This window comes from Anolis sagrei, chromosome 6, assembly GCF_037176765.1.
Source record: "Anolis sagrei isolate rAnoSag1 chromosome 6, rAnoSag1.mat, whole genome shotgun sequence".
Lineage (NCBI taxonomy): Eukaryota > Metazoa > Chordata > Lepidosauria > Squamata > Dactyloidae > Anolis > Anolis sagrei.
The window spans coordinates 95,622,050-95,646,437 of NC_090026.1; the positions used below are offsets into that span (position 1 = coordinate 95,622,050).

The following is a 24,388-nucleotide window of genomic DNA, read 5'->3' on the forward strand; positions in this document are numbered from 1 at the left end:
AAGCAGCATCATTAAGAACAGAATTAAAAGTCATTTCCATAGACCATTCCATGTATATTAAGGCCAGGTCGTCAATCATTCATCTCGCTATACAGATGCTTTACGCTTTTTTTTAAAAGTCTCATTCTTCTTTTAACACCACTTTAAATGTAAAACCACAAATCTATCTTTTCTTAATTCTACATATTACGTATATAGGTGTTCCCTCTTAGCTTGTGTCCACCAGTTTCAGACCTTTAAAAGTTTACTTCGACCATGCGGCTCTTTTGTGCCATTTCAAGTGATTCTGTACATTTCCTCACAAATAGATTCAGTTGATCTGATCCTCTGTCAGTATCAAGAGTAGTGCCACCAACATGTAGATATAGATCTCCTCTTCACTTTACTGCTTAGATTTTGGGAAGAAAACACATGCTGCTGTCATTTTACTAGTGAAAAAGTTGGTGTCTTCACAATCCTTGGTTGTGTTGAAAAATGTTGCATAGAATTGAAATAATGAAACAGATTGTTGTAGTTTGGCTAGGGATGGGATGGAATGGACTCTATTCTCTCTTAAAACATTTTGCATTGGGGGGGAAATAAAACCCAAAACTAAGTTGGGCAGAGTGTATTAATAATAATAATAATAATAATAATAATAATAATAATAATAATAATTTTATTTATTTATTTATTTATTTATTTCTTGCCCACCTCTCATCACAGCTTGAGGTGAGTTACAACATTGTAAAACACACATTTAGCTAAAAACATTCCTTAAAATAAACATATTAAAACATATTTCCACAAGATACATATTAAATTACACAAAACAGAGATTAAACGTGAGATGCAAGTTTAAAATTCACCATTAAAACTGTCTGGGTAGGCAGTATTAATAATACTTTGCATAAATATTAAGGTATCAGTATTAATTTAGACTTTCTAATTAAGTGGTTTGTTTGCTTTAAACATATCAAGCTGGTCAAACTTCTGCATTTTAAATAACAATCTTCCCTCTCTTGGCAGAATCATTTAATGGTTCTCCTACAGGAAGCATTAATTTGGTAAGTTTTCAGCATTCTTACTGACAAATTATACTAAACTAACCTGGTCTGTGATAGTAGCCTTGTTCACTCTTAAAAGCCTAGCATATTTGTTAAATTATGCCTGATGTACTATTTAGAGTAGACCTTTGGATATAATGCCATGCTAGATGTGATGCATAAATAAGATCAGCAGTTTGTTGGTTTTTTATGAACTAAATAACAACTGTTGATTGCAGTAATTTGGATCAAAACTGTTATCCTGTGGAAAAGGGGTTGAATGATTTTCCCATGCTGTTAGTTAGAGACACCCCCCCTCCCCATTCATTTTTCCCCAGCAAGAAGAAACATGGGTATGATTGTGTCATTTGATAACTTCTTTTTCATGTCAAGAGTGACATGAGAAACTTCAAGCTACTTCTGGTGCGAGAGAATTGGTTGTCTGCAAGGACGTTGCCCAGGGAACCCCAAGATGTTTTACCATCCTGTGGGAGGCTTCTATCATGTCCTCACACGAGAAGATGGAGCTGACAGATGGAAGCTCACCCCACTCCCTGGATTCGAACCACCAACCTTTTAGTCAGCAGTCCTGCTGGCATAAGGTTTTAATCCTTTGCACCTCCAGGGGCTCCAAATTTGATAAATTAAATAATTGACTGCTCTAAAAGGAGAAAGGCCATGACTTGATCTGTGACTTCCAGTATTTTAGAATGTACTCCATCTTTCTTTTCTATACTAGAATGTATAACATCGAGTATTTTTCTTCTAGTCATTGGACGACCTTACAAATGTGCCTACTGATGAGTCCATACAACTGCATGCGTATATTTCAGATACTGGTGAGTTTAGTAGTGACACTTTCTTTTTCTCTTCTATAATTTGGACATACTCCTTTCATGCTTCATTCAGTTTTCTTCATAAACCTTTGTTAGTTTTCCAAACCTTGATTAACACTGCAGTCATTCATTTTTACATATGAAACTATTTTCCCTTCATGGTATTTATTGGCCTGAATTAACAGACTCCCAAAAGCAAAGAGTTGGATAAAGGTAAAGGCAAAGATTTCCCTGACATTAAGACTAGTCATGTCCGACTCTGTGGGGTAATGCCAGCGTTGTCCATAGACACCTCCTAGGTCATGTGGCCGGCATGACTGCATGGAGCCCAGAAGTTGGATAGGCTCATGACAAAGCTTGGTCTGGATAATTAGAATTTGAACCCCCCCCCCCCCCCATTTTACCTAGACTCAAAAGTAGTTTGTTAGGTGGCATTGATGAGATCCTTTTTTTAGGAAAGGAAGTATCCTCTATATAAAATTTATTTACAGTATTTGTATACCGCTTTTCTCACTCCGAGGGGGACTCAAACCCTTTGCACTAATGGAACCGGTTTTACAATTATTTGTAATCTAGCACAAGATTGTGTAGTTGTGCTTAAGTTCCTAAAACTTGTACATGATTGAACATTATACTTGTTCTATAGAACCATCATCATTAAACTGCATTGCATTACATGTGCTACATCAGAATATAATTTTTTCACATCTAACAATCATCTTCACTTATCTCTAACAGCTATTTTAATGTATTACATTTAGAGCTTTCCTTTGTAATTTGGAAATATATTTTTAAAGAACTGAATTCATAAAGCAGGACATTGAATGGGATCCTCATCCTAATGTTTTGGTTGTGAGCTTGGCGAAAGACAGCATTAAAATGGCCACTTGCCCAGCACTGTCAAGGAGGAGCACAAGATCCATCATTCTTGAGTCATTCCAATGTGATATATGCCATCATATGACAGCAATGGCCCCTGCTCCTTTTTTATGCTGCAAAAGAGTAGCATGGCTCTTTCTTTAAAAATTAATAGAATTTCAAATCTGCCAGAAGCATCTGCCTCCAACAAGTACGCATATCCAAGCTAACATCATCATCATCATTATCCCAAGCCAACTTTTAATTAGCTATAATATACATTTCTTTCTTAATAAGGATTTCTTACAAGCATAGTTTTGTTCAGCGGCTGGACTAGAAAAAGCTGATGCATTTTGGAGATATATAATCCAAAAAAGGTTTACATAGAAAAGGCCATTTGTGTACCCATTTTGTCTTCATTCTTCTTCCATTTCCAACACCTTTTCATTTCATGTTTCTTCTGCCCTTTCGTCTTCCTGCTCTCTCTCTCTGTCTCTTTTTTCCTCTTCATTTTTTTGTTTTAAATTGCTAGTCTGTGCTGATTATGACCCATATACTGTGGCAGGAGTTTGTAATGACCATGGGAAGACATATGCGTTATATGCTATTACTGTTCGCCGTCGAACTCCAAATGGAGATGAAGTATGGAAGACCTATCGTCGCTACAGTGACTTCCATGACTTCCACATGAGGATCACTGAACAGGTAAGATCTACCTCTAATTATTGTGTGTGGAAGAAGCAGAGCACATTCTTCCATTGATTTTAGTTGGTGATGGCTAACCTATGTGCTTGGCCTGAAATGAACTGATTTGAATGCTTTTGAAATTGAGTCCAGCTCTATGTTCCTGATAATAGTACACATAGGCTAAATTAATTAAAAAGATGAACATGAATTAGGGTTTGGATTATAACTAGTCCAAAAAAGTTACATTCATCCATGCTCTCCAGAACTAAACTTTGGATACATTACTAGTTCAAATGAATCACTACAGTTAGGCTCCTTTCTGCTTAATATCTGATATTGCAGGCAACTTCTAACAAACGAAATAGCACTAAAGGTTTTTAGAGCATTTAGTTTCACTGAAACGTTTCTCTGTGTAGAAAAAAAGTTTTTTCACCATACATTGGAGTAGAACATGCTTCGGCAAAAGTTGGACTATAAGATAGATAGTGAAGAGGGATACAGAGATCCAGTCTCCTAGGTTGTATTGTGGGTATTGAACTCAATTATTGAAATAGGGGATTTCTATTTCAACTGTAAGTAAAAAAATGGATAATGTTACTTTTGTAATAAGTACTAAAACTATTAAATAAATAAATGGTCTATTGTATAGATTTTTTTTTTAAAAAAATTACAATTTGATTTGTTTTCTCTAGTTTGAAAATTTAGCAAATTTATTGAAGCTGCCCGGTAAAAAAACATTCAATAACATGGATAGAGATTTTTTGGAAAAAAGGAAGAAGGATTTAAATGCATACTTGCAGGTATGTTGACATGTTCACATTTTTGTCTGATTTACTCATCCCTTTATCCTATCCTCAAGCCTGCCATCTCTTGGAAAATGACATTCATGGCTCAGTAAAGTTTCGGTGCCTGAATTGTTTTAAGTATACCTTGGCTATACATAAAATATAAAGCATAGATTGGGGGGGGGGGTATAAATATTTATCATCTAAATTATTAATATGTTGGGAATTAGAGTATATATTTCTTCTATCAAGATCTGGTTTGGTTTCACAATTTCAGTTGAGAGGAAACAAATAGTGTATTGTATGACGTACTGAACCTGCCTTTGTTCAGTTAACAGAAATAGGCAAGGCTGCCTGAACCTCACTAAAGGGACATGTGGCTGCTACAGTGCCCTTTTGTGGGATTTCCTTTGAATATTCAGAAGTTTCATTTTGTCCAGAATAAAGCAGATGTTCATAGTTGATGCTGTGTGTATACATTTTAGGACATCTGCTTTAATTACAGGTGTGCTTCCTGGAACACATCAAATATTAGCTATATATCCCCAAATTGCTTTGACTGTATGCTTCATATCATCATCTCCTGATTCTAAAATGTGAAGGAAATACTTGGATTATTTATGAGATATTTTTTCTAGCTGCTCCTTAAGGTGTGGGTTTCTCTTTGTGGAAGGCTCAGTTATGTTTTTTGCCTTTGTAGTAGGTAAAGAAATGTGGTCACATGTTGCCACAATATTTTCAGCAAAATGATGTTTTAATTTTTGCCAGACTGTTTATGTTGGGAAGGAGGAGGGCAGGTTCAGTCATTTTAATTATTGCTCAATAAATAATTGCTAATTACATTATTTAAATATTAGCTGCCTTGAGTTCTACTCAGGTAGGAAATGAAAAGTTGAATGGTAGGATATCATTGAAACAATTCTTCTGGTAATATATGTAGCATGGCGGAGTATTGTATATTCAATTAGATTTCTTACATTATATACAGCTGCAGTTTCTAACTTTAAAAATTGTTTACCTAATTGTTTGCTACCAAATATATAATACACAATTTATCATTTGGAGTCAGTATTCCTTAGAATATTTAGGAATGATTTGGTGATTTTTTAAAAAAAAACATAGCATTTTTCTAGCATTTGGAAGAAGTTAAAATACAAGGATTGTCGGTAATAACTGGAATGGCAACAATCAAAATTAGTTGAAAAGCATCTTGCATGTTACATATTGGTGTTACATATATTTTATCATTGAAACCAAAATAGTAATCTTTCTAAATGTTAAATTAAATTACTTGCATCTCTTCTTAGCTTTTGCTAGCTCCTGAGGTGATGAAAGCTTATCCTGCTTTAGCACATTATGCGTATGACTTCTTAGAAAATAAGGCGTACAGTAAAGGAAAGGGAGATTTTGCTCGGAAGGTAAGACTGGCTTCTGTTGTCTAGCTGGCCTCAAGAATAGATGTGATACTATAAATTGTGTCTTAATCAGTTGCAACTGAAACACAAGTTTATAATAAGTGAGTCTCCCCTATCTGAATATTTTGGGGCCAAAAGGTTTGGGGGATTGAAGGGTGGGAACTTTGGAATGCCTGTAATTGCATATTCATTGTGAGTGAAAAATGGAGAAAAGAGGGTGCGTGCTAGTTTTCTCTCAATAAATCCTGAAGGGGAAAGAAAAGAATAGGGGAAGATTCCATGTACACAGAGCTTTTATAAAAAGCAGGTTTCCCAGATTCTTCCCTGGCTGTGAGTACACTTTCCACCCTTCTACCAAAGTATTCAAGAAATGAGAGGGAAATCTTCCCAAGTTTTTTTATTAATTCTCTCTCTTGACTGGATACTGGTGGTGGCTAATGGTGTTGCCCCATGCTCATTTTCACTCTTGCCATTGGCTGGGTGGAAGATGAGCTTGGATGCATCTGCTCTTTAGAGGGGCCTTGTGTAATTAGAGTTCCTTCCTTCTCATCTTCTTCCCTATTAGGGCTTCTTAAAGGAAAAACTCAACAAATGTCTGACATATGATTGTCCCCCTTTCCCCAAAGATTGAAGTGGGTCTGAAAAAGTTGGGGTTTAGGGAAAAATTTTGATTTCCAGATGAGGAAGCTCATCCTGTATGCAAATAATCTCATGGTTTAAAGTCAGTATGCAGATGAGAACTTTTGAAGTAAACGAAAATATTTATTGTCAATGAAGCCAGATTTGCATAACAGATTGCTTGCAATACAAAAGGTTTTAGAAAGTACAATCAGCCTTAAAGTGTAAAGTATTTTGAAAGATATTACTATTCCCTTTCCTTTTATTTACCCCGAAACCTTCTGCCCATTTCAGACACCACATGCTTCATGACTTCCATCCACCTGCTCAAAAGAGAGAATGCATGTCTCCCTTTAAGAGTCCTCTTTGAATCTGTTTTGTATGAAAGAACTAAAGGAACTAAATGCAAAACCTTTGAATACAGCCCTTTGTCAGAGCGGATTGTTCAGCCATTGTGCTTGAAATAGGTTGCTTTGCAGATTTTAAATGCTCAGTTGCCGATTTTGCCTTGATGATTCCTTATTATAAACGAAGCATAGATTTCTATTATATGTTTTTAAAGAAGTTAATGCTAATTTGACCGCTTAAACAAAAAAATTGAGCTAAAACTTGTGTCCACCATTGTTCAAGCTTCTGTAATAGCTCGGGGACTGAACCATTCAGTGATTCTTACATTCTTTTTTTAAAAAGCAGTCAAATCAGCATATAATTTTAACTATGACACGATGGATGCATGTTTTTCCTTCCGCTCACTTATATGACATTTCACAATATATAGTTTTTCTCTTGGCAAGCAAATACCAACATTCTTTCGAAATTTTCAGGATTTTCAAATCCTTGAGGATGCCACCTTAAACAAATTGTCACCTTTCTGTCTTACAAAGATGTTAGGCTTTAAAGACATACATATCCAACCCCCCCCCCCCCCCCCCCACACACACACACACACACTCTACAGAAGACCCTTAATGGCCAATGCAATGTAGATATTTAGCAAATGTTACATAGATGATTTAACTTTTTCAGCCGAAGTTTCCTAACAAAAAAATTATCCCAATCAAAAAATGTCTATGTGGTACAGATGATGTCTGCACCAAGCATCCAACCTCATGAAAGGCTAAGGAAAACTGATTAGAGTTTAATAAAATATCTTAGCATATGCCAGAATAGCCAGACTTAATTATACAGTAGACCTGCTGTATCTGCAGGGGTTCAATATGCAGGAAATCACAGCTATTATTATTAAGTGGCAATCACGTGAACATGCAAGCTTTAGCATCTCTGTGTTCACATTGCTGCTGTTTACTAATAAGTGGCACAACAATGTATAGTCACAGGCAATTGTGGATCTGGATCCCACATTCCTGAAATATAATTGACTACCTTAATATGTGTTAATAGGCTTGTTGCAATTTTCTAACCTGCTATGTGTCTGACCTATATTCTATGCTTACTTACTTGCAAGCACTTGCATATAGGGATGTGCTTCCCTTCCTTTCATCCACTGCATTCTGTGTCGCTCCCAAATAAGTCAATTAACAGCTCATTTTGATGCTGCCACTATAATAAATTGCCTTATAGTTGGAAAAATAGCCCTCCTTCCTAAGTTTTGGCTGAGGCAGAGGGGCTTCCATATTCTGACTTACAATGAATTTGAGGGGAATTAACTACAGGTGAAAAAATTAGGCATTTTAATAAATGCTGGGTGGCTACCCCAGAAGAATATCAGTTTTAATCATCTCAGAAGTTTATATATTGTCAACTACATATACAAAGTGAAAATAAAGAGAATACATGTTGTATTAACATAGAAAAATAGGATATAGCTGTTTGTGAACAGAGCAAGCCCTTGCCCATGTTATTAGTCAAGTAAACATATAATGTAGAATAGCATATGATAAGTATAGCAAAGAGACCAGACCAGCATGGATTTTCTAGTTAAAGTGCTCAGTGTGGATTATTGATGTTCTGATCTCATAACACAGTCTGTCCCTTCCACTTTATTGGTTGCTAAAGGGATGTAAATGACAGCTCAGTTCTAGACATGCTCCCTTCTTGTCTGCTCTGATTTGGATCTTCCAAAGTATGGAATATTATCTTGTAAATGGAGAAGCTTCAAAACCTTTTTCTTAATTCATAGTAGCAGTGCTTACACTGTTTCTTGGAACTTACAGTTCTTTCCTGGCTTAAAATGATAAAACTTTTGAACTGATTGAACAACATTTTACCTTTTAAAAATAATACAATATGTTCACAGAATAGTAGTGACCTGCATTACGATCCACATCTTTATGTTCAGTATTTCATATACAGGGCTGAGAAGTGTTTAGGTATCACTACTTCTCCTTCTCCCTCTTTTATTTTCCCACTTTACTCCATATGAGACCTCTAGAACAGTGGTATAGGGAGCCCCCCTCCCTTTGTATAAAAGGATTTTTTTGCTCCTGTAAAGGGTTCCCATTTGTTTATTTTTCAGTGGTGGTTTTTTACAGTACCATAAGTTAAAAAAGCAAATCTTTGCCATAAGGATTTTGCTGTCTTCAGATTGAGTCATGTGCGGGAAAAGGAATGATCTGTTGATGACATTCCTTTGAGTTCTAAATGTCATGTCGAAGCCACATTCGTCTTTATGGATGCTTGAAATTTACAACCAAAATGATTTGTACCAATGGCTTTGTATTGCTGCTCTCCGAACTGTATGACATTTTCAACACACATTACTGGATTACTGTAGTCGTATCCTCATAGATTTATGCAATCGTGGTAAATGTTTTCCTCTTCAGATGGACACATTTGTAAACCCACTGCGTAACTCTATGAGAAATGTTTCAAATGCTGTCAAGTCCTTCCCTGACAGCTTGACAGAGGGGATGACTAAAATGTCAGACAACATGGGCAAAATATCAGAAAGATTGGGACAAGACATAAAGCAATCATTTTTCAAGGTAAGAATGCATTGAAATAAGACATTTCATATACTACACTCCATTTTGGGCCAATTGTTATAAAAAGAAAAGACAGAACAAACACTGTTGCATAAAAATACATTAATAGCAGACTTCAAAGTATAGCAGATGCTATCCATTATCCAAATTTATTCCAAAAAAGTAGCAGACGTAGAAAATCTATTATGAAGTTGAATATCTTACTTAGCACTAAGTCCTGTCCTTGTTGATCCTTTGGATATTGTCTATTGCACATGACTTTATATGTCAATTGATGGAGCAACAAATCTGAACCATCTCGATTTAATGAAGAAGTACAATTTACTTTCTGTAGCCATAATTTTGAAAGAGAATACTTGTGGTAGCCACAATGGAAAGAGAAACTTTTTGATTCTTCAGATTTATGGATTATTATCTTTTCTTTTGGATATTACAATATTATCTGGAAGAAAATAAGCGCCTATTCATTTTTGTCTTTGTTATTAGTTGTTAATCTCTCTAACTTCACAAATCTGTCTTCATGCAGATAAGCAAGAGGAAGCAAGGTTAGAAAAAGGGAGAGAGAGATGGAAGCAGGGATTTAGGGATAGTAGTTGCGTGTTAGCTTTGTAGGCAGTGACATGTAATATTAAATTTTATATACATTTGCTTTGGGACAACTTGTCCTTACAGCACACCAAAAGGTTCTCACATATGCCGTTACATATATATAAGTATTTCTTTATGTAAAGGACACAGACATGATTCAAATTCTATTAGTCCCACTGTCCTGTCTGAATCTCAGGTTACAAGTTGTAATCTTTTCAAGACTGCTCTGTCCAGTATTTGGTCTTTCATGGCATTGCTTCCCTGTTTTCTTTGCATTTTACTGTCAAATGGGACTTCCAGTAAACATCTTCCAGAAATATATAATGTTAAGAAAAATGGTTTGCAGACCCCATCTCCATCTCACAGCTTGCAAACTCAAAAATAGAAGTAGATTTTTAGTTGCTGATGGTTTTGATGGCTAAAGATGATTTGCTTATTGGAGGAGTGGGCTTAGTATATGGACCACAGAAGGTCCTGGAGGCCAGAGAGTGGTGCGGAGCCCCCTCCCACAAGAAATGCCCATCTAGGCTGTAGGGATTCCTCTGCGTTTACTGTTTCTTAAGAAGAATATTTGCTGTTATAAATATATATTTCTTCCCTTAAGCTGTATGTTTAGTATTCTTGAGTATTTTCTCCCCGGTCAATCCACATTACTGTTTTTTTTTCTTTCTCTCTTAACAGTTGTGCCATTCTACAGAGTCAATTTTTTCAAATCCATAGAAAACATAAGATAGATAGTAAATTCTAATTTAGGACCAGCTGAAAAGGCATACTTTATGTGTTCAGTCTTAGTTATCTCAGAAGTTCAGAGCAGTCCATATAGTCTGTGGTGCATTCTCAAACCACTTTGAAATCCTTAGTTAAATTGCCAAAAGACCTGGATTTAATTCACCGTCTCTCCCATCACTTCACATCCAGTTGAAAGCCAGAGCCTTAAGTTCTCATGATTCCTTGCCCATACCAGAGCTGCCATATTTAGTTCTGTGTTAAAGAAATGCTCTGTTTTCAGGGCCTAAAGTATAAACTTCAGCACAGATATAGATTGGACAGTTCTGTCGTTTGTGATGCTCCGTATGTTCATTTGTGAATTGGATGGGAGCAAATGTCTGAAGCAATTTTTTTCGACTTTTGCCTGTAGCCTTGCTTTCATCAATTCCCCCTTCCTACCCTTGAATAAGATATACTTATTTCATCAGCCTTTTCATTGCTAACCCAACTTCTGCTCTGTCACACATGTATGCATCTTTAAAAAAATAAACAAATATTTCAAGTATGTAATGTTAAAGTAAGCTCAAGCAGGATGCATGCCAATTGCAAACCAAATGTAATAATCCAGTTTCCCTCATATCCTTTTCCTTCCTTCCTTTGTTTTATTGTATAACAATAAGATTATAAGGCTACCAATACAGGGCATTATGAATGTTAATGAAATGCACTTGTAGCATAAGTAGAAAGTAGAATTACACGGTAGTCCTTTTTTTTAAAGGACTGAAATGAAATCTGAAAATATTAGTCTTTTATGTTCTAGGGTAGTCTAGCAGAACATTTTAGAAATATGAGATTAAGTAAACGTTGGTTTCTTTCTTCTCGCATAAATAAATATAGTACACTTGGGCTTTTCTGTATGTCAGTGATCAGTGTTACAAATTGAAATATAGGACTAGTTAGCCTTTCTGCCAAGATATTAATAATCCATCAATTTTACATGTAATATTTTTATTAATTTAGTTATATTTTTAAAATATTTAAAATTTGCCATTCAAAGTTTTAATTGAGGTCTATAACCGTGAGTTTGTAAATTGCTTTTTCACCTTTACGTTTCTGTTAATAATATCTCTTTGGAATTTAGGAGCCTCCTTTAATGCAGAAGACATACGTTGATCCTAAACACTGCCGTGTTGCAGCACACCTTGATGATAATGTGAGTTGGTTCTTTGGTCATTTCAAAATGAAATATTGATTGTAAGTTTGCTTTATTGCATTGCTTTTATGATTAGTGAACTTAAAAAAAGTTTGTATGTGCACACATGCATTATACGGGGTGCGGCAGCATAACTTTTTAAAAATGCGCGCCATTCACTCGGTTGAAGATGTAGCAGAGCGCTAGTGGTCTCATTTGAGAGGCAGGAGTATAAAGTTTTGTCCTGACACAGTTCAGTCGCCATCATGAGTTGGAACAGTGAGGAGCGTGCTTTTGCCGTTGAGGCCTACTTTTCGAGCGGATGTTCTGTGATTGCAACCCAGTGCACCTTTCGGAATCACTTTAATTTAGCACCATTGGCCCTTGTCCCGGACTGGAAATCAATTGTTACGTGGGTTACTACATTCAGACAAACTGCAAGTGCGACAAGACGAAGAACTGGAGTCCCTCGGCCAATTAGCTCACCTGAGAACATTGAGGTAGTGAGAGCTTCAATGTTGCGATCACCACGGCGTTCTGCATGCAAACATGTGTCTGCCCTTGGACTTTCCGATCATTCTGTGAGGAGAATTCTTCATGGTGATCTTCATTTCAATCCTTACAAGATGGCGATTGTGCAGGAACTTTCTGAATGTGACTTCAATTCTCAGAGGACGCTATTGTTTTTTTTAGTGATGAAGCCCATTTTCATTTGTGTGGGTCCGACAACAAACAAAACATGTGCTACTGGGCTGACAACAATCCTCGAGAATTGCATCAAAGGCCTTTGCATTCACCTAAAATCACAGTGTGGTGTGCAATTTCCTCAGCTGGAATTATTGGTCCCTGGTTCTTTGAGGAAAATGAAGTCGCAGTGACAGTGAATTTGGACCGGTATGTAAACATGTTACAGGATTTTTTTTTCCCCACGGCTAGATGGGTTGTACTTAGGGGACATTTGGTTCCAACAAGATGGTGCAATTGCACACACTTCAAGAGCATCGACGGCTGTTTTGAGGGAAAATTTCCCAGAGCACCTCATCTCAATTAGGGGGGATTTGGAGTGGCTGGCCCACTCTCCAGATTTGGCCCCTTGTGATTTTTTTCTATGGGTTTTTTTGAAATCCCATGTTTATATGAACCATCCAAGGACCCTACAAGATTTTAAAACCGACATCCAGGAAGAAATTGCCAACATAACGTCTGCTATGCTGGCAAGAGTCATGACAAACACCAGAAATCGGTTTACCCAGTGTATGGAGAATGGGGGACGTCACCTACCTAATTTGATCTTCAAAACTACGTAAAACAAAACTTTTAAGTATGCGCCTACATTATAAAAAAAATTCTGATTCATACAATGGGTTTTAATAAGTTTTGAAAAAAGGAAGCTATGCTGCTGCACCCTATATTATTGTTAATGTTCCAAAAATATGACTATTGTGAACATCCCTAAGGATGCTTTCTATTGTAAGTGGAGTTCTTGGAGTAGCAGCCCCTCTCTTTTGCATGTCTTTATATCAAATTGCTTTGGCATTTTCAGTTTTAAAAGCTGTTCCCCATATAGTATGAGGGAATATATTTTGAGAAACACAATCCTACTTGCATATGTGAAGTCAGTTGAGCAGTTCCTCAGTATATGGTATCTCAGTAAGTTTACTAATTCTGTGTCATCTTTGCTAATATTGATTTACTGCATTTGATGTAAGTTGCCCATGTCTCCAAGTCCTCCTGAAAAATGCCCTCCTCCATATTTCTTTTGGTCATAGACCTTGATGAAACTCTTCATAGATTTAAGATTCTGAAGAATGTGTTTGTGTTCAAGCATATGAAGATGAAGTTAACACATCTGAACTTCAGATAATCTCCAAAGGTGGAGTTGTTTCTTAGTGTTATGGCTGGAACACTGGTTAAATATGTAAAGAACAAGTTCAAAAGGACTTTCATCTTTAATGAGGATAGGACCATAACATTATCCAAGATTATATGCAGATTTGCTATGGTGATATATCTGCACCTGTTCTACACTTTCACATTTTTCTTTGCCACATCAAAGCATTCCACTTTCTATTTCTGTGTACTGACTGCTACGATTTTAGAAAACTGGCATTTTCTCCCCCAGGATGATGGTCCAATTGTTAGCATTTTTTTTCAAATTATCAGAGAAGTTGCCCTAAATATATTTGTATTATTCTTGGCATTGATTAAATCTGTGCAGTTGGGATTTTTAAAATGTATTGTATGTTTGTAACTGGGGAAAAATAGATATTGAAAATACATTTTACAAAATTCAGAGTAGTAGCTGTGTTGGTCTGTTGCAAGATAACCAGCATCTAAGTCCTAAAGCAAGCTGCTAAAGTAACGATTTATTTTTGAGAGTCTATTTGCTGAAAACTTATGTGGGAAGTTGGTGAAAGTTAGTAAATTTTTAATAGATACAACTGACAGAAATAAAATTTAAAAATGAAAAAAGGATAAATATGACAATTTTAATATCAATATATGAAATATATTGCTTTTATTATAATAAGCAAATGCATTAAGGGATGAAATCCCTTGTAAACTTTCTTAAGAATTGTTATCTGAAAAGATCAATGGATTTGTAATACATAAAATATTGTTGATTGTTCACTATAATTCATTCTACAGTTAATTCCATATAGCATAAATTCCAATTCTTTATATAATAGTTACATTCTTGACTGTGGAAACAAACTTAAAATTAATTTTCTATCCCAATTTATTAGGTGGATGACAATGTTCCTCTCAAAATAATGCTGCTACTCATGGATGAAATCTTTGATCTAAAGGAGAGAAATCAATGGTTACGACGAAATATCAAAAACTTGCTCCAGCAGCTGATCAGAGCAATGCATGGATATACAATAAATAAGTACTGCCTTCCAGTCTTTCTTCTAATATTTTAAAATTAGATGATGTCCTTGTGAAGAACTATGCATTTCCAATTTAAGCAATAATTGTTAGTTTAATATGTGATATAATTTTAAACAAAGCTGAATATTAATAATTTTGGTGAGTCAGAATAGAAAAACTAGTTCCCCACCCCACCCCTTGGGCTAAAGAAAAAAAAATTAGTAACAAAATACAGGAAAAACAAAATTGTTTTCTGACTGGGCAGCTGACACTTCTGTCTTTTCTTTTGTTTGTACCATACAGCTCTTTACCTCACTTAATCTCCAATATAGTTTCTTAGATTGATGAAGTAGAAGTCCTTGTTTCCAAATTGTCATCTATACCTGATACCTGTCCTTCCTTTAACCAGCTAGTTTTGAAACTGGCCAACTACGAGGGTTATCCGAAAAGTAAAGTTACAAGATTTTTTTTAAATACAAAGAATGAATATATTTTAATAAAACTTACATGAATTGTAGCATAGGTATTACATTATTTTTCCACATAATCACCATTTAGTTTAATACATTTTGTCATCTATGGGATGTGTTTTTGATGCCTGTATCATAGAAGTTTCCCTCTGCCTTTTTTCAGCCAGTTCGTCACTTGGATTTTCTCCTCATTGTCATCGGAAAAGTGTTTTCCACCAAGGTGTTTCTTTAATTTAGTGAACAGATGATAGTCACTGGGTGCGAGATCGGGTCTGTGAAAGGGGTGGTTTTAAACATCCTAACCAAATGAAGTCAACAACTCTTGTGTTGCCTGAGCATTGTGCAGATGCACATTGTCATGAAGGAAACAGACTTCCGCCATCAGCATCTCATGATGTTTTGGATGACTGCAAAGTTTCTTCATGGTCTCATAATATATTTCGTACCCATTTTGTCCCATGCTGTTTTGACATTAAGTCCGCTCCATAAACAGAAATGATTTTGCGATGAATAGCAACGGTGTTCATGCCCTTAGCATTTAGGTCGCGTATTACTGCACTAACTTCTCACTTGGAGGGAAACGAAATGAGGACGCTCATCTCTAACCTTCATCACAATGCCAGTCGACGAGCTACTGACGACTGTGCTGCTCATTAGTTTCCACTGGCTTCCCGCTACATGGCAGTGATGCCAACTTCCTCTGAGAAAATTCCCCATGAGAGCTACCTTCCTTGTAACCTTATTTTCCAGATAACCCTTGTGGTATCTATTCAAACAAAAGCATGGTAGCAGCTCCATATCTTAGGTATTGTGTTGGATTTGGATATAAAGTCCCTTCCCAGCTGAAAAGCTTTAATGCCTCAATGCTATAGAATCATAGGAGCTCTAGTTTGATGAAGCTCCAGCATCATTTGGCAGTGTAGATGCACTCTTCATCCCAACTGCAGTAAAGCTTAGGTTCAACTTAGTCTAGATCTGACTCTACTTATAAGCCTGCTTTTATTTCAGAAAAATAGTTGATCACGTTGATTGGATGACATCTCCAGAACAGGTTGCAGATGCGGTTAAACGGTTCAGGTTTGTATTTTATATATATACTTGTAGCTGAGAATGAGTGTTTTTTATTAGAACCAGTTACTACTCTTGCCTTTGACTGATTATTAGCTTTTTCAAGGAATCTTCGTTTTAATGAATCTTTAAAAATAAGTTCACATCCTTTTTCTTCTGTTCCTATATTACTTGGCCCTTCTTTCACTAGTGGATACTCTGCTGTCACATTCCCTCTGATGAGTCACTTTTGAAGGGAAAAGGAAGTTTATATTGATTTCTATGTGTTTACTTAATTTTGTAGCTCTTAATCCAAGGTTAAACTGATAGCATTAGGTATTGTCTCCCTTTATGAATCAATCCTTTAGTTTGCTGTGATCAAATTCGGAGTTTTGAGTATCATCAATAGACTTTGGTTCCAGCCTTTGTATAGGCAAGGTCTAAGACAATAAACAGATCAGTTTAGGGAATATTGGGATTTTGAGATTAAAAAATGCATGTGGAATTGTGTTAAATGCACTGCAGTGTTTGTAGCTGGTAACCATGGCATGGTTTTCATTTTCCACTGTAAATTTATTTTGCCTACAGGGATGCCTTTTGGCCAAATGGTATTTTGGCAGAAACTGTTCCCCGCAGAGACAATGCAATACGAATGCGAACAAGAATAGCTGGAAAAACAAAATTACTGGGGATAATGCCAGGTTTGTGAAATTTATTAAATTGGTTGCTACTTGAAGAATTAGAAATGCTCTCAGTTGTGACAACTGGGTGACAGAAAGAGAACCTTGTATGTAGCATAGTAATGATATATGGGGTTTTTCAAAAAGATGGACCCAATATGAAATTGCTATATCTCTGCAACCATGAACTGCCCACGAATGAAACTTTTACCACTTGAAAGGGTGGGGCATAGTTTCCAATGGGTTACTGTTAGATGCCTCTTCCAGCATACAAACCTCAGTCATTCTCAAGATTGTGATCCCTCAGCATAAGTCCCAATGAGATATTCTTCATTTGTGGTGTTATTTTTTAGATTTGTTTCTCGTTCAAAATGGTTAATAAAACTTGGTAACTTGTCAATTCATTAAACCGATCGTATCAAGCTCATTTTCATTGAGGGCTCCATCAGCCTTATTGTTGCCTTCAAAGGGCCATTGAATCTATGGATGGAGAATTCATGGGTACAGAGGACCAATTATAATGTTTGCATTATTTCAATACTCTTTATTTTTTTACCCAGTCTTGGTCCTCAGATGTTGTAGAACAACAATTTCCATCACTTTTGAGTATTCTTAATGATGACTAGGGATAATGGGAATTGCAACCCAACAGCACTTGTGACTCTGAGGTTGGGGAAAGGACATTTTAAAGTCAGACATTGCATCCACAAGCCTTGTATCCAAACTCAAATCCCACTCTCCTGATTAAAGAGAACAAACTTCAGCACTCTTGATGTTTCTGTACAACAATTCCCATCAGCTCTAGCAATGATGTCTAATGATGAAGTATACAGAAGTTGTAGTCCAGTACCTGGAGGGCTACATAAAATGACATGGTGGGCCTGATTCAGCCCATCGGCCTTGAGTTTGACACATATTCAGTAAAGAATTTGTAACTTTTTGTATAATATGTTACCATTGTGATGTTTTTATTGTACTTTATTGTACTATTTTAATATGTAATGATTTTGCACTTTGTTGTACTTATATGTTATTGTACTTTCATATATGCTGTAAACCAACCCGAGTCCCTCGTTGAGGTGAGAAGGCCGGTATAGAAAACGTCTAAATAAATAAATAAATTGTGCAATATGCTGCTCTGAAATTTGATCCATCGTTTTGAAACATCCTGTATTTCAAACACATGTGAAGATAACGACTTTACTTGAACTGTCATATTTTGTTGTCTTTGTCTAGATGAGCTGAAGCATATCCTAGGTGCTGAGACAACAAGAAAAGGCATCCTCCGAGTCTTTGAAATGTTTCAACATACTCAACTAAATAAACGGCTGATATATGTCTTTCTGGAGGGCTTCTTGGAAACCTTATTTCCAGTGTATGGATTTCCTGATCTCTTCAAAAAACTGCATTCACATTCAAAACAAATGCAGCGATACATGCATAGACTACAATCTACGCAAGCGCCTTTTTTACAGAAAAGGTGACACTCCAGACTTATTCATTGGTGTCTGTTTGCCCAGAACCTGGGCAGATTCTCTGGGGCTTATAACTCTCATGCTGTTATTTCTGCACCAGTCTTTTAGTGTCACATAATAAGATTATTAATGCATCCATAGAAGATGTGGTCCTTCTCATCCTTCATCTCTAATGCAACCACTACCATGAACAGGGTTCATGTGTCTTAAATGATTTGGTGCATCTTCATGCAACATTGAGAAGAAAACTACTGCGCTCTGAAAAGAATGTCTGTTTCTTCCACTCCTGACAGGATTTATGAATGCCAGCAATGAAAACGTGCTAGACCTTGTCCACTGAGACATAAGTAAAGCACAACTATGGTGATAGCAATGGAGGATTTGGCTGCTGTGCTTGGAACTGGGAGATTGTGCAATGTGAGAATCAGGTGCGATTTGATTTGCATTATGACTGTCAAGGCTTGTAGATCTCAATCAGCGGGTCTGAAAAGGTTGAGCTAGCATGAAGAAACGTTTTGTGGGACAAATAGCTCTGAAAACTGTTGTAATTTCCCCCAAACTATATTTCCTAACTAAACGTTGAGGTAATAATATGGATTTTGCACATGGCATCATCTACCTGAATTTTCTTTTTTAAAAAAGCTGAACTAAATAAATTACCTTGGTTGGGTTTATTTTTCACTGAGCAAGGGCAGAAGTACAGGAAATTAAACATGGTTTTGAATCAGCTTGTTTAGCAGTATTGGTTTACTCTACACTTATAATCTTTGTTGTTTTCATATAACCGTTAAATGAAAAGATTCCTAATAGCACTTAGCAAAGAAAAGGAACAGTGTTTTAAATATGAGGTTGCCACATTTATTTATTTATTAGGAACCTGGGGAGTGTGAGGATGAGGGAAAGCAGCAATTTAAAATAAAACACTGTTGGCATTAAGAACATTTCTTTTCTTTTGAAAAAAGGGATTGTATTATATGCCATTAAAATCACCCTAAGACATACTTAAGTATATTCCCCTCAAGTGGTAAATAGCTAAAACAACTTGGTTTCTTGCTGAGATGAAAGTCTTACAGACTTCGGTGAACAGTCATAATATGCAAATAGTTGCAAATTCCTGAATGCACCATAGTGTATATATGAAAATAAGAGACACAATTACAATATTTTTTTAAATAACAATCTTTTTATTTTTTACATAATGTAAAATTTTAATAAACCTCTTCAACACAGAAAGCTCCCCCCCCCCCCCCCGCCGCCCCATTTATCCTCTTTACTTTCAAACATGTCCAATTGAGAATGAAATAATAATTGACCACACTTCATTAGCCTTAATTTATCTTGGACTCGCCATCTCCCTTTCTGACTTTCCTTCCTCCCATCACCAAGGGATTTCAAATATAGTGGTTATTTAAGAAGAGAGAAAGAGAAATTCAGAAAATATCTAAGATATAGTACACTGTTAACATATTCTTTTCTGAAAAGAGTTCTGATTTTAATTGTCAGGGTTTGGTTGTAAATGCAGTTCCTAAAAGGTCTCACAGCTGAGGTCCTCCAATTTAGTAACCTATATTCAGGAGAAAAAAGTTCAAACCTTGGAAGATCAAAGAGGGGAGCAGCCAAGAAGGATATCAGTTTAAGGCAGGCCTCTTCAATCCGCAGCCCTCCAGGTGTTTGGGCCTCCAACTCCCAGAAATCCTAGCCAGCTTGTTCAATGGTCAGGAATTCTAGGAGCTGAAGTCCAAAACAACTGGTGGGCTGAAGGTTGAAGAGGCCTGGTTTAAGGCATCCAGGCTGTAGACACACACCCTGCCACTCTTAATGTCTCACTTGGTTAACTTTCTTGAAGCAGGGTCTGCTCAGTACAAGCACCCCCTTCTTTTCAGCAACTTTGGTTTTCAATATTCCACTGTTTTGATAGATATAACTTATAGCTACTTACTGCAATTTTGACCCCGGTTTCCTCTCTCAGTTCACTCAGCATTATTATTTTCCTCTGTCATCTTAGCGCCTCCTAGTATTCAGTCTTGCATTTGCAAGCTTTAAAAACCCCACTAGATTCTGCTTTTTAACAATTTTCACTTCATGGGAGCACCATGATCCCTAACTCTTCAAATAAGCAGGGGACGTCTGTTCTGAGTGTGCTCTAACATCATTTCTTTTTTTTACATTTTCATTACGGTAAGCATTTGTTTCAAAGGCTACTTGTTTCAAGTAGATACGTAATTCCACGTACCATCATTATATTTTCAGACAACAGATATGAAGAATCAATTCTTACCTTTTCTCCGTATTTTTAAATAGTGGTAACAGTTAACAAGATATATCATACATATATGTTATAAAAAATTCTGTTGATTTGATTGTCAGTCAGTGCCCTGATGGTCAATGAAATGGTAACAAGAGCTGATCTGCACCATTTTGAATTTCAAGTTGGGGTCTTTGATTAAGATACATACAAAGTTTTTGAATATCCTTGCACTTAGAAACAAGGCATGTCAGGAGAAACGTTTATAGCTGACTTTTTCTTCAACATGCCAGTTTTGCATGAAGGAGTATTCGATTATAATGCCCCCACTTGCAGTTTGAAGTTTAACAGATTTAGAATTCTGTGAAAAATAGACCTATGTCATTGTTGGCCTAATTCAGTAATTAAACACCAAAATCTACATACTTTGGATACAGAAAATGTTTTAGTCCTAAATACACCTTGTAATAAATTCTGCTTAAGCAACTTGAATTGATACAGTATATGTAGAGTAATTGGTTCAGTTTTCACTACCAGGATGACCAACGGCCAATAAAACAAATATAGTTTCTCCTATCTTTGAGCATCTACATTAGTTGTTAGGATTCTGCTCAGTTGTTGGAGTTTTGATTCTCTATTCCTAAAGTTTTGGTTGAATGAAATTCGGTGATTTCTTTCAATGTACCTCATGGGTTTTGTCATCTGTATTTAGTTCCAGAGCATACCTACAGACAGGAACCATGAACTGTATGTCTCTTCTTGATCATTTGTGCATAGTTCACATGTTGTTCATTCACATTTTATCATTTATAGCCCCTGTATCATTTCTATGGGTGTGGATGCACTTACAGAAAGATGTCATCTCTCATGAAACCAGAGCCATTGTAGCCAATGGTGAGGAATTATGGGAGTTGTAGTCTAACATCTGGAAGGCCGTACTCTGTTCATCCTGGTTACCATCTTTCAAAGTGCCCCTGCCCCAAATTGATTGTCTAAACACAGCACACACTGAGCTGGGGATGTCCTGGCCTGTGAATGCTGTGACCAGCCTCTGAAAATAAATGTGCCATTGTCCACCAAAATGCACTTAGCCTTAATTCAAGAGAATGGACAGTAAGGTGGAATATTTCATATGGTTCATCCTCGAGCTTCTGCCTCTGGTGTTTGCTATAACTAAACAGTTAATTTTAATTGCTACCAGAATGTGTAACAATTTTTAAAAGTAAAATATGAATTCTACAATCTCAGTTTTAATTTTAGTGCAATATTTTCATGTAACGCATGTGTATTTGAATAACTTAAAAAAAGGAGGAGGAGGAAGACCTTTTTAAGCTATTGAGATGAAAGGTGTAATCTGTCTAAACCAACGATATATATTCTGTTATTGCTGCTGTGTTGGATTATCTAAGGACTTGTTTTAAAAGTCTGGTTTGTCACTCCCTGTAAATCCTACTTTTCTGTGCTCACATGAGCATAGTTCTTACATTACAAGGAGCAAAATCTAAAGAGCACATCTTAATATAGTTGTGAAGTAAATGACTTATGCATATCATTGTACAGTATGTGTCAACTGTGTGCCTAATGGTCCTTTCAATATTTTCCCCCTTTTCTTTAACAAAGAATGAAAACCAATTTGGAATGCCATGGTCTCTTTCTCTCTTTTGGATCAGCTAAGAACTCTAGGTTTTTATTTGGAGTTTGCTTTATGTTGTTCAACAGAAAAGCTCAGAAAAAATACACTAATAAAGTATTAACGAGAATGTTTTCCGTTTCTTTTAATTACCATCTCTGCATTATAAATTGCATTGTTTAAAGGTGAAGTCATAGTAGAAGATCTCCTTCACTGGGGAGTGAGTGATAAAATAATGTTGAAGATCTGTTGGTTTGGGGTAAAAGGGCCAACGTAAAGGAGATTTGGAAACACTTAGAGAATATTTATGGTAATAAATGAAGTAATACATGTAATAACAGTTGAATATGAATGGATCATAATAAACCTAATGCATCTCAAGCACCTGCACTTTAGATAGAAACAGTAGCAGATCCTCTGCAAAGTATTGTATGTCCTGAGCTGAAAAAATGCCTTTTAGGATTTTTCTGTGAGTTTTATATTCACAACAGCTGGGACTGTCCACCAGAACTATTGTATTCATTGATATAACACCAGCTGTTTCACATTTATTTTAGGAACCCCACAATATCAAGTTTTCCAAGGTGCCACTTGTTTGTCCCTATGGAAAATGTATATTGTCTTTCTCATCTACTCATATAGGCAACAAAGTTTGTAAACACAACTTGAGCATATTCAGAATACTGTATTGATAGTGACAGAAAAACAGATCATAAAGACTAGAATGGTGCTGTATGCAACATTAAGAAAATGGTATGATCAGAAGTTGAAGAGAAGTTTTTATATCTTTTATATAATGTATTTGATCTGTCTGACTTTATAGAAAGCCTCAAGCTTTTGTGAAAGATGTAGGAACTGACTTTGTATTATATCTAGTATGGATTGGTATTACAAGTTATTTTGCATTTTAAGAGTAGATTGATAAACCATTATGCAAATTATTCTTGCAAGCTCATGATGCTTTTGAGATAGAGCAAACCAAAGAAACAACAATGTGGAAAGTTCTTTTTATGTGCAATTTCTACTGTAATGCATAGAAATCATTGTTTAATGATCAATGCTTTGAATCGGAGAGTGATTTCATACATTTGAATGCAGTGTTGCCCTTTAACTCTGACCAGCATATCACTACTATTCAGCTGGTTCAACAGTAGTTGGGGATTTTAATGTTTTAGCTCTTTGGAAAAACATCTACCTGCAGGTGTTTTTCCTTTTTCTTTACGGGAACTCAGGGAGGTCACAGAAGCATGAAATCTGCCCTAATTCAGCTTAGCTGCTAATCACAGTGAGAAAAGAAAGTGTGACTGAATATGGAATAAATGTCAGTTGGCACCTGTTTTCGCCATCTCAATTTGTTTTCCTTCTCACGACATTTTACACCTCTTAATTTAATTTGTGACTGGCCTTTTCTCCTTCCAGCTGTCCAGAGTTATACAGCACACATTCCGGCTGGTTTTATCAAGGTCTTAACAGGCCCCGGCCAATGAGCCAAGCAAATTAACAGTGTTGTACAGAGCCTGCAATGGTACTGTTTTCTCTCTATCTTATCTCGCTATGTGAAGGTAATTCAATCCCCTTTGAAATGTTTTTCTCGTCCTGGCTACACAAATTAATGAAAAAAGACTTGTGAAAAGCAAAAAATCTTATACACTGCTGCAGTGCTAATATATTTTTCTTAATAGTCCAAACTTAAGCACATTTGAGCCAGTGTGATATCAGAGGTGCTTGATGCAATATGAATCCATTATCAGTGAGAACCTGAATGTAACAGAATAGCAGATTTGTGTGATAAGGTCTTCTCCATGTACTTTTTTGTTAGGGGACATCTCTGTTATTTAGCCCATAAACAATTTCCATTACTTGTGCCGGTTCTCCCGATGTCATAACAGTTTCCTCTTTATGGAGGATCCAGAATAATAGAACCATAGAAGTGGAAGAGACCTCGTGGGCTATCCAGTCCCAACTCCCTGCCAAGAAACAAGAAAATCGCAAGAGACAACATGTTCCTTTGTTTTGCATGATAAATCCCTTTTATACACTCATTAATGGCACCTTGAATTCTTTTCCTTCCGTCCTGTGGAGACATTTAATTAAAACAACAAAAAGTGTGAAAGAAGGACTAAGAGCTCAAGCCCAGGATTGGAAGCGTCCTGTCCCAAATGTTCCATTAGGCTCAATTTCTGTTGGCATTCTGGACCAAATTGAAGTGTTTCAATTCCCTCAGGCCCTAGCGTACTTGCTGATGCTTTGCCTAATCCTTCACTGTTTAGGTTTATCACCTGCCAGCTGTACTGTTCACTCATACACATG

The 24,388-nt window shown here is 36.3% G+C and overlaps 1 protein-coding gene across 3 annotated transcripts in view; it reads left to right on the top strand.

The window, feature by feature from the left end:
- SNX13 (sorting nexin 13) overlaps nucleotides 1–22,208 on the top strand; it is an 81,566-nt gene extending 59,358 nt beyond the window's left edge. Inside the window, exons 16-26 of one of the 3 annotated variants that reach the window (XM_060782139.2) lie at nucleotides 1,009–1,046; nucleotides 1,795–1,864; nucleotides 3,252–3,424; nucleotides 4,099–4,206; nucleotides 5,499–5,609; nucleotides 9,008–9,169; nucleotides 11,607–11,678; nucleotides 14,405–14,550; nucleotides 16,010–16,078; nucleotides 16,637–16,749; nucleotides 17,965–22,208. In XM_060782139.2, coding sequence (XP_060638122.1) covers nucleotides 1,009–1,046; nucleotides 1,795–1,864; nucleotides 3,252–3,424; nucleotides 4,099–4,206; nucleotides 5,499–5,609; nucleotides 9,008–9,169; nucleotides 11,607–11,678; nucleotides 14,405–14,550; nucleotides 16,010–16,078; nucleotides 16,637–16,749; nucleotides 17,965–18,212 — 1,310 coding nt within the window. In that variant the 3' untranslated portion in view covers nucleotides 18,213–22,208. The remainder of the gene's footprint in view (nucleotides 1–1,008; nucleotides 1,047–1,794; nucleotides 1,865–3,251; nucleotides 3,425–4,098; nucleotides 4,207–5,498; nucleotides 5,610–9,007; nucleotides 9,170–11,606; nucleotides 11,679–14,404; nucleotides 14,551–16,009; nucleotides 16,079–16,636; nucleotides 16,750–17,964) is intronic. The other 2 variants (XM_060782140.2, XM_060782141.2) reach the window with 2 other exon arrangements.
- The last annotated feature ends 2,180 nt before the right edge of the window (nucleotides 22,209–24,388 follow it).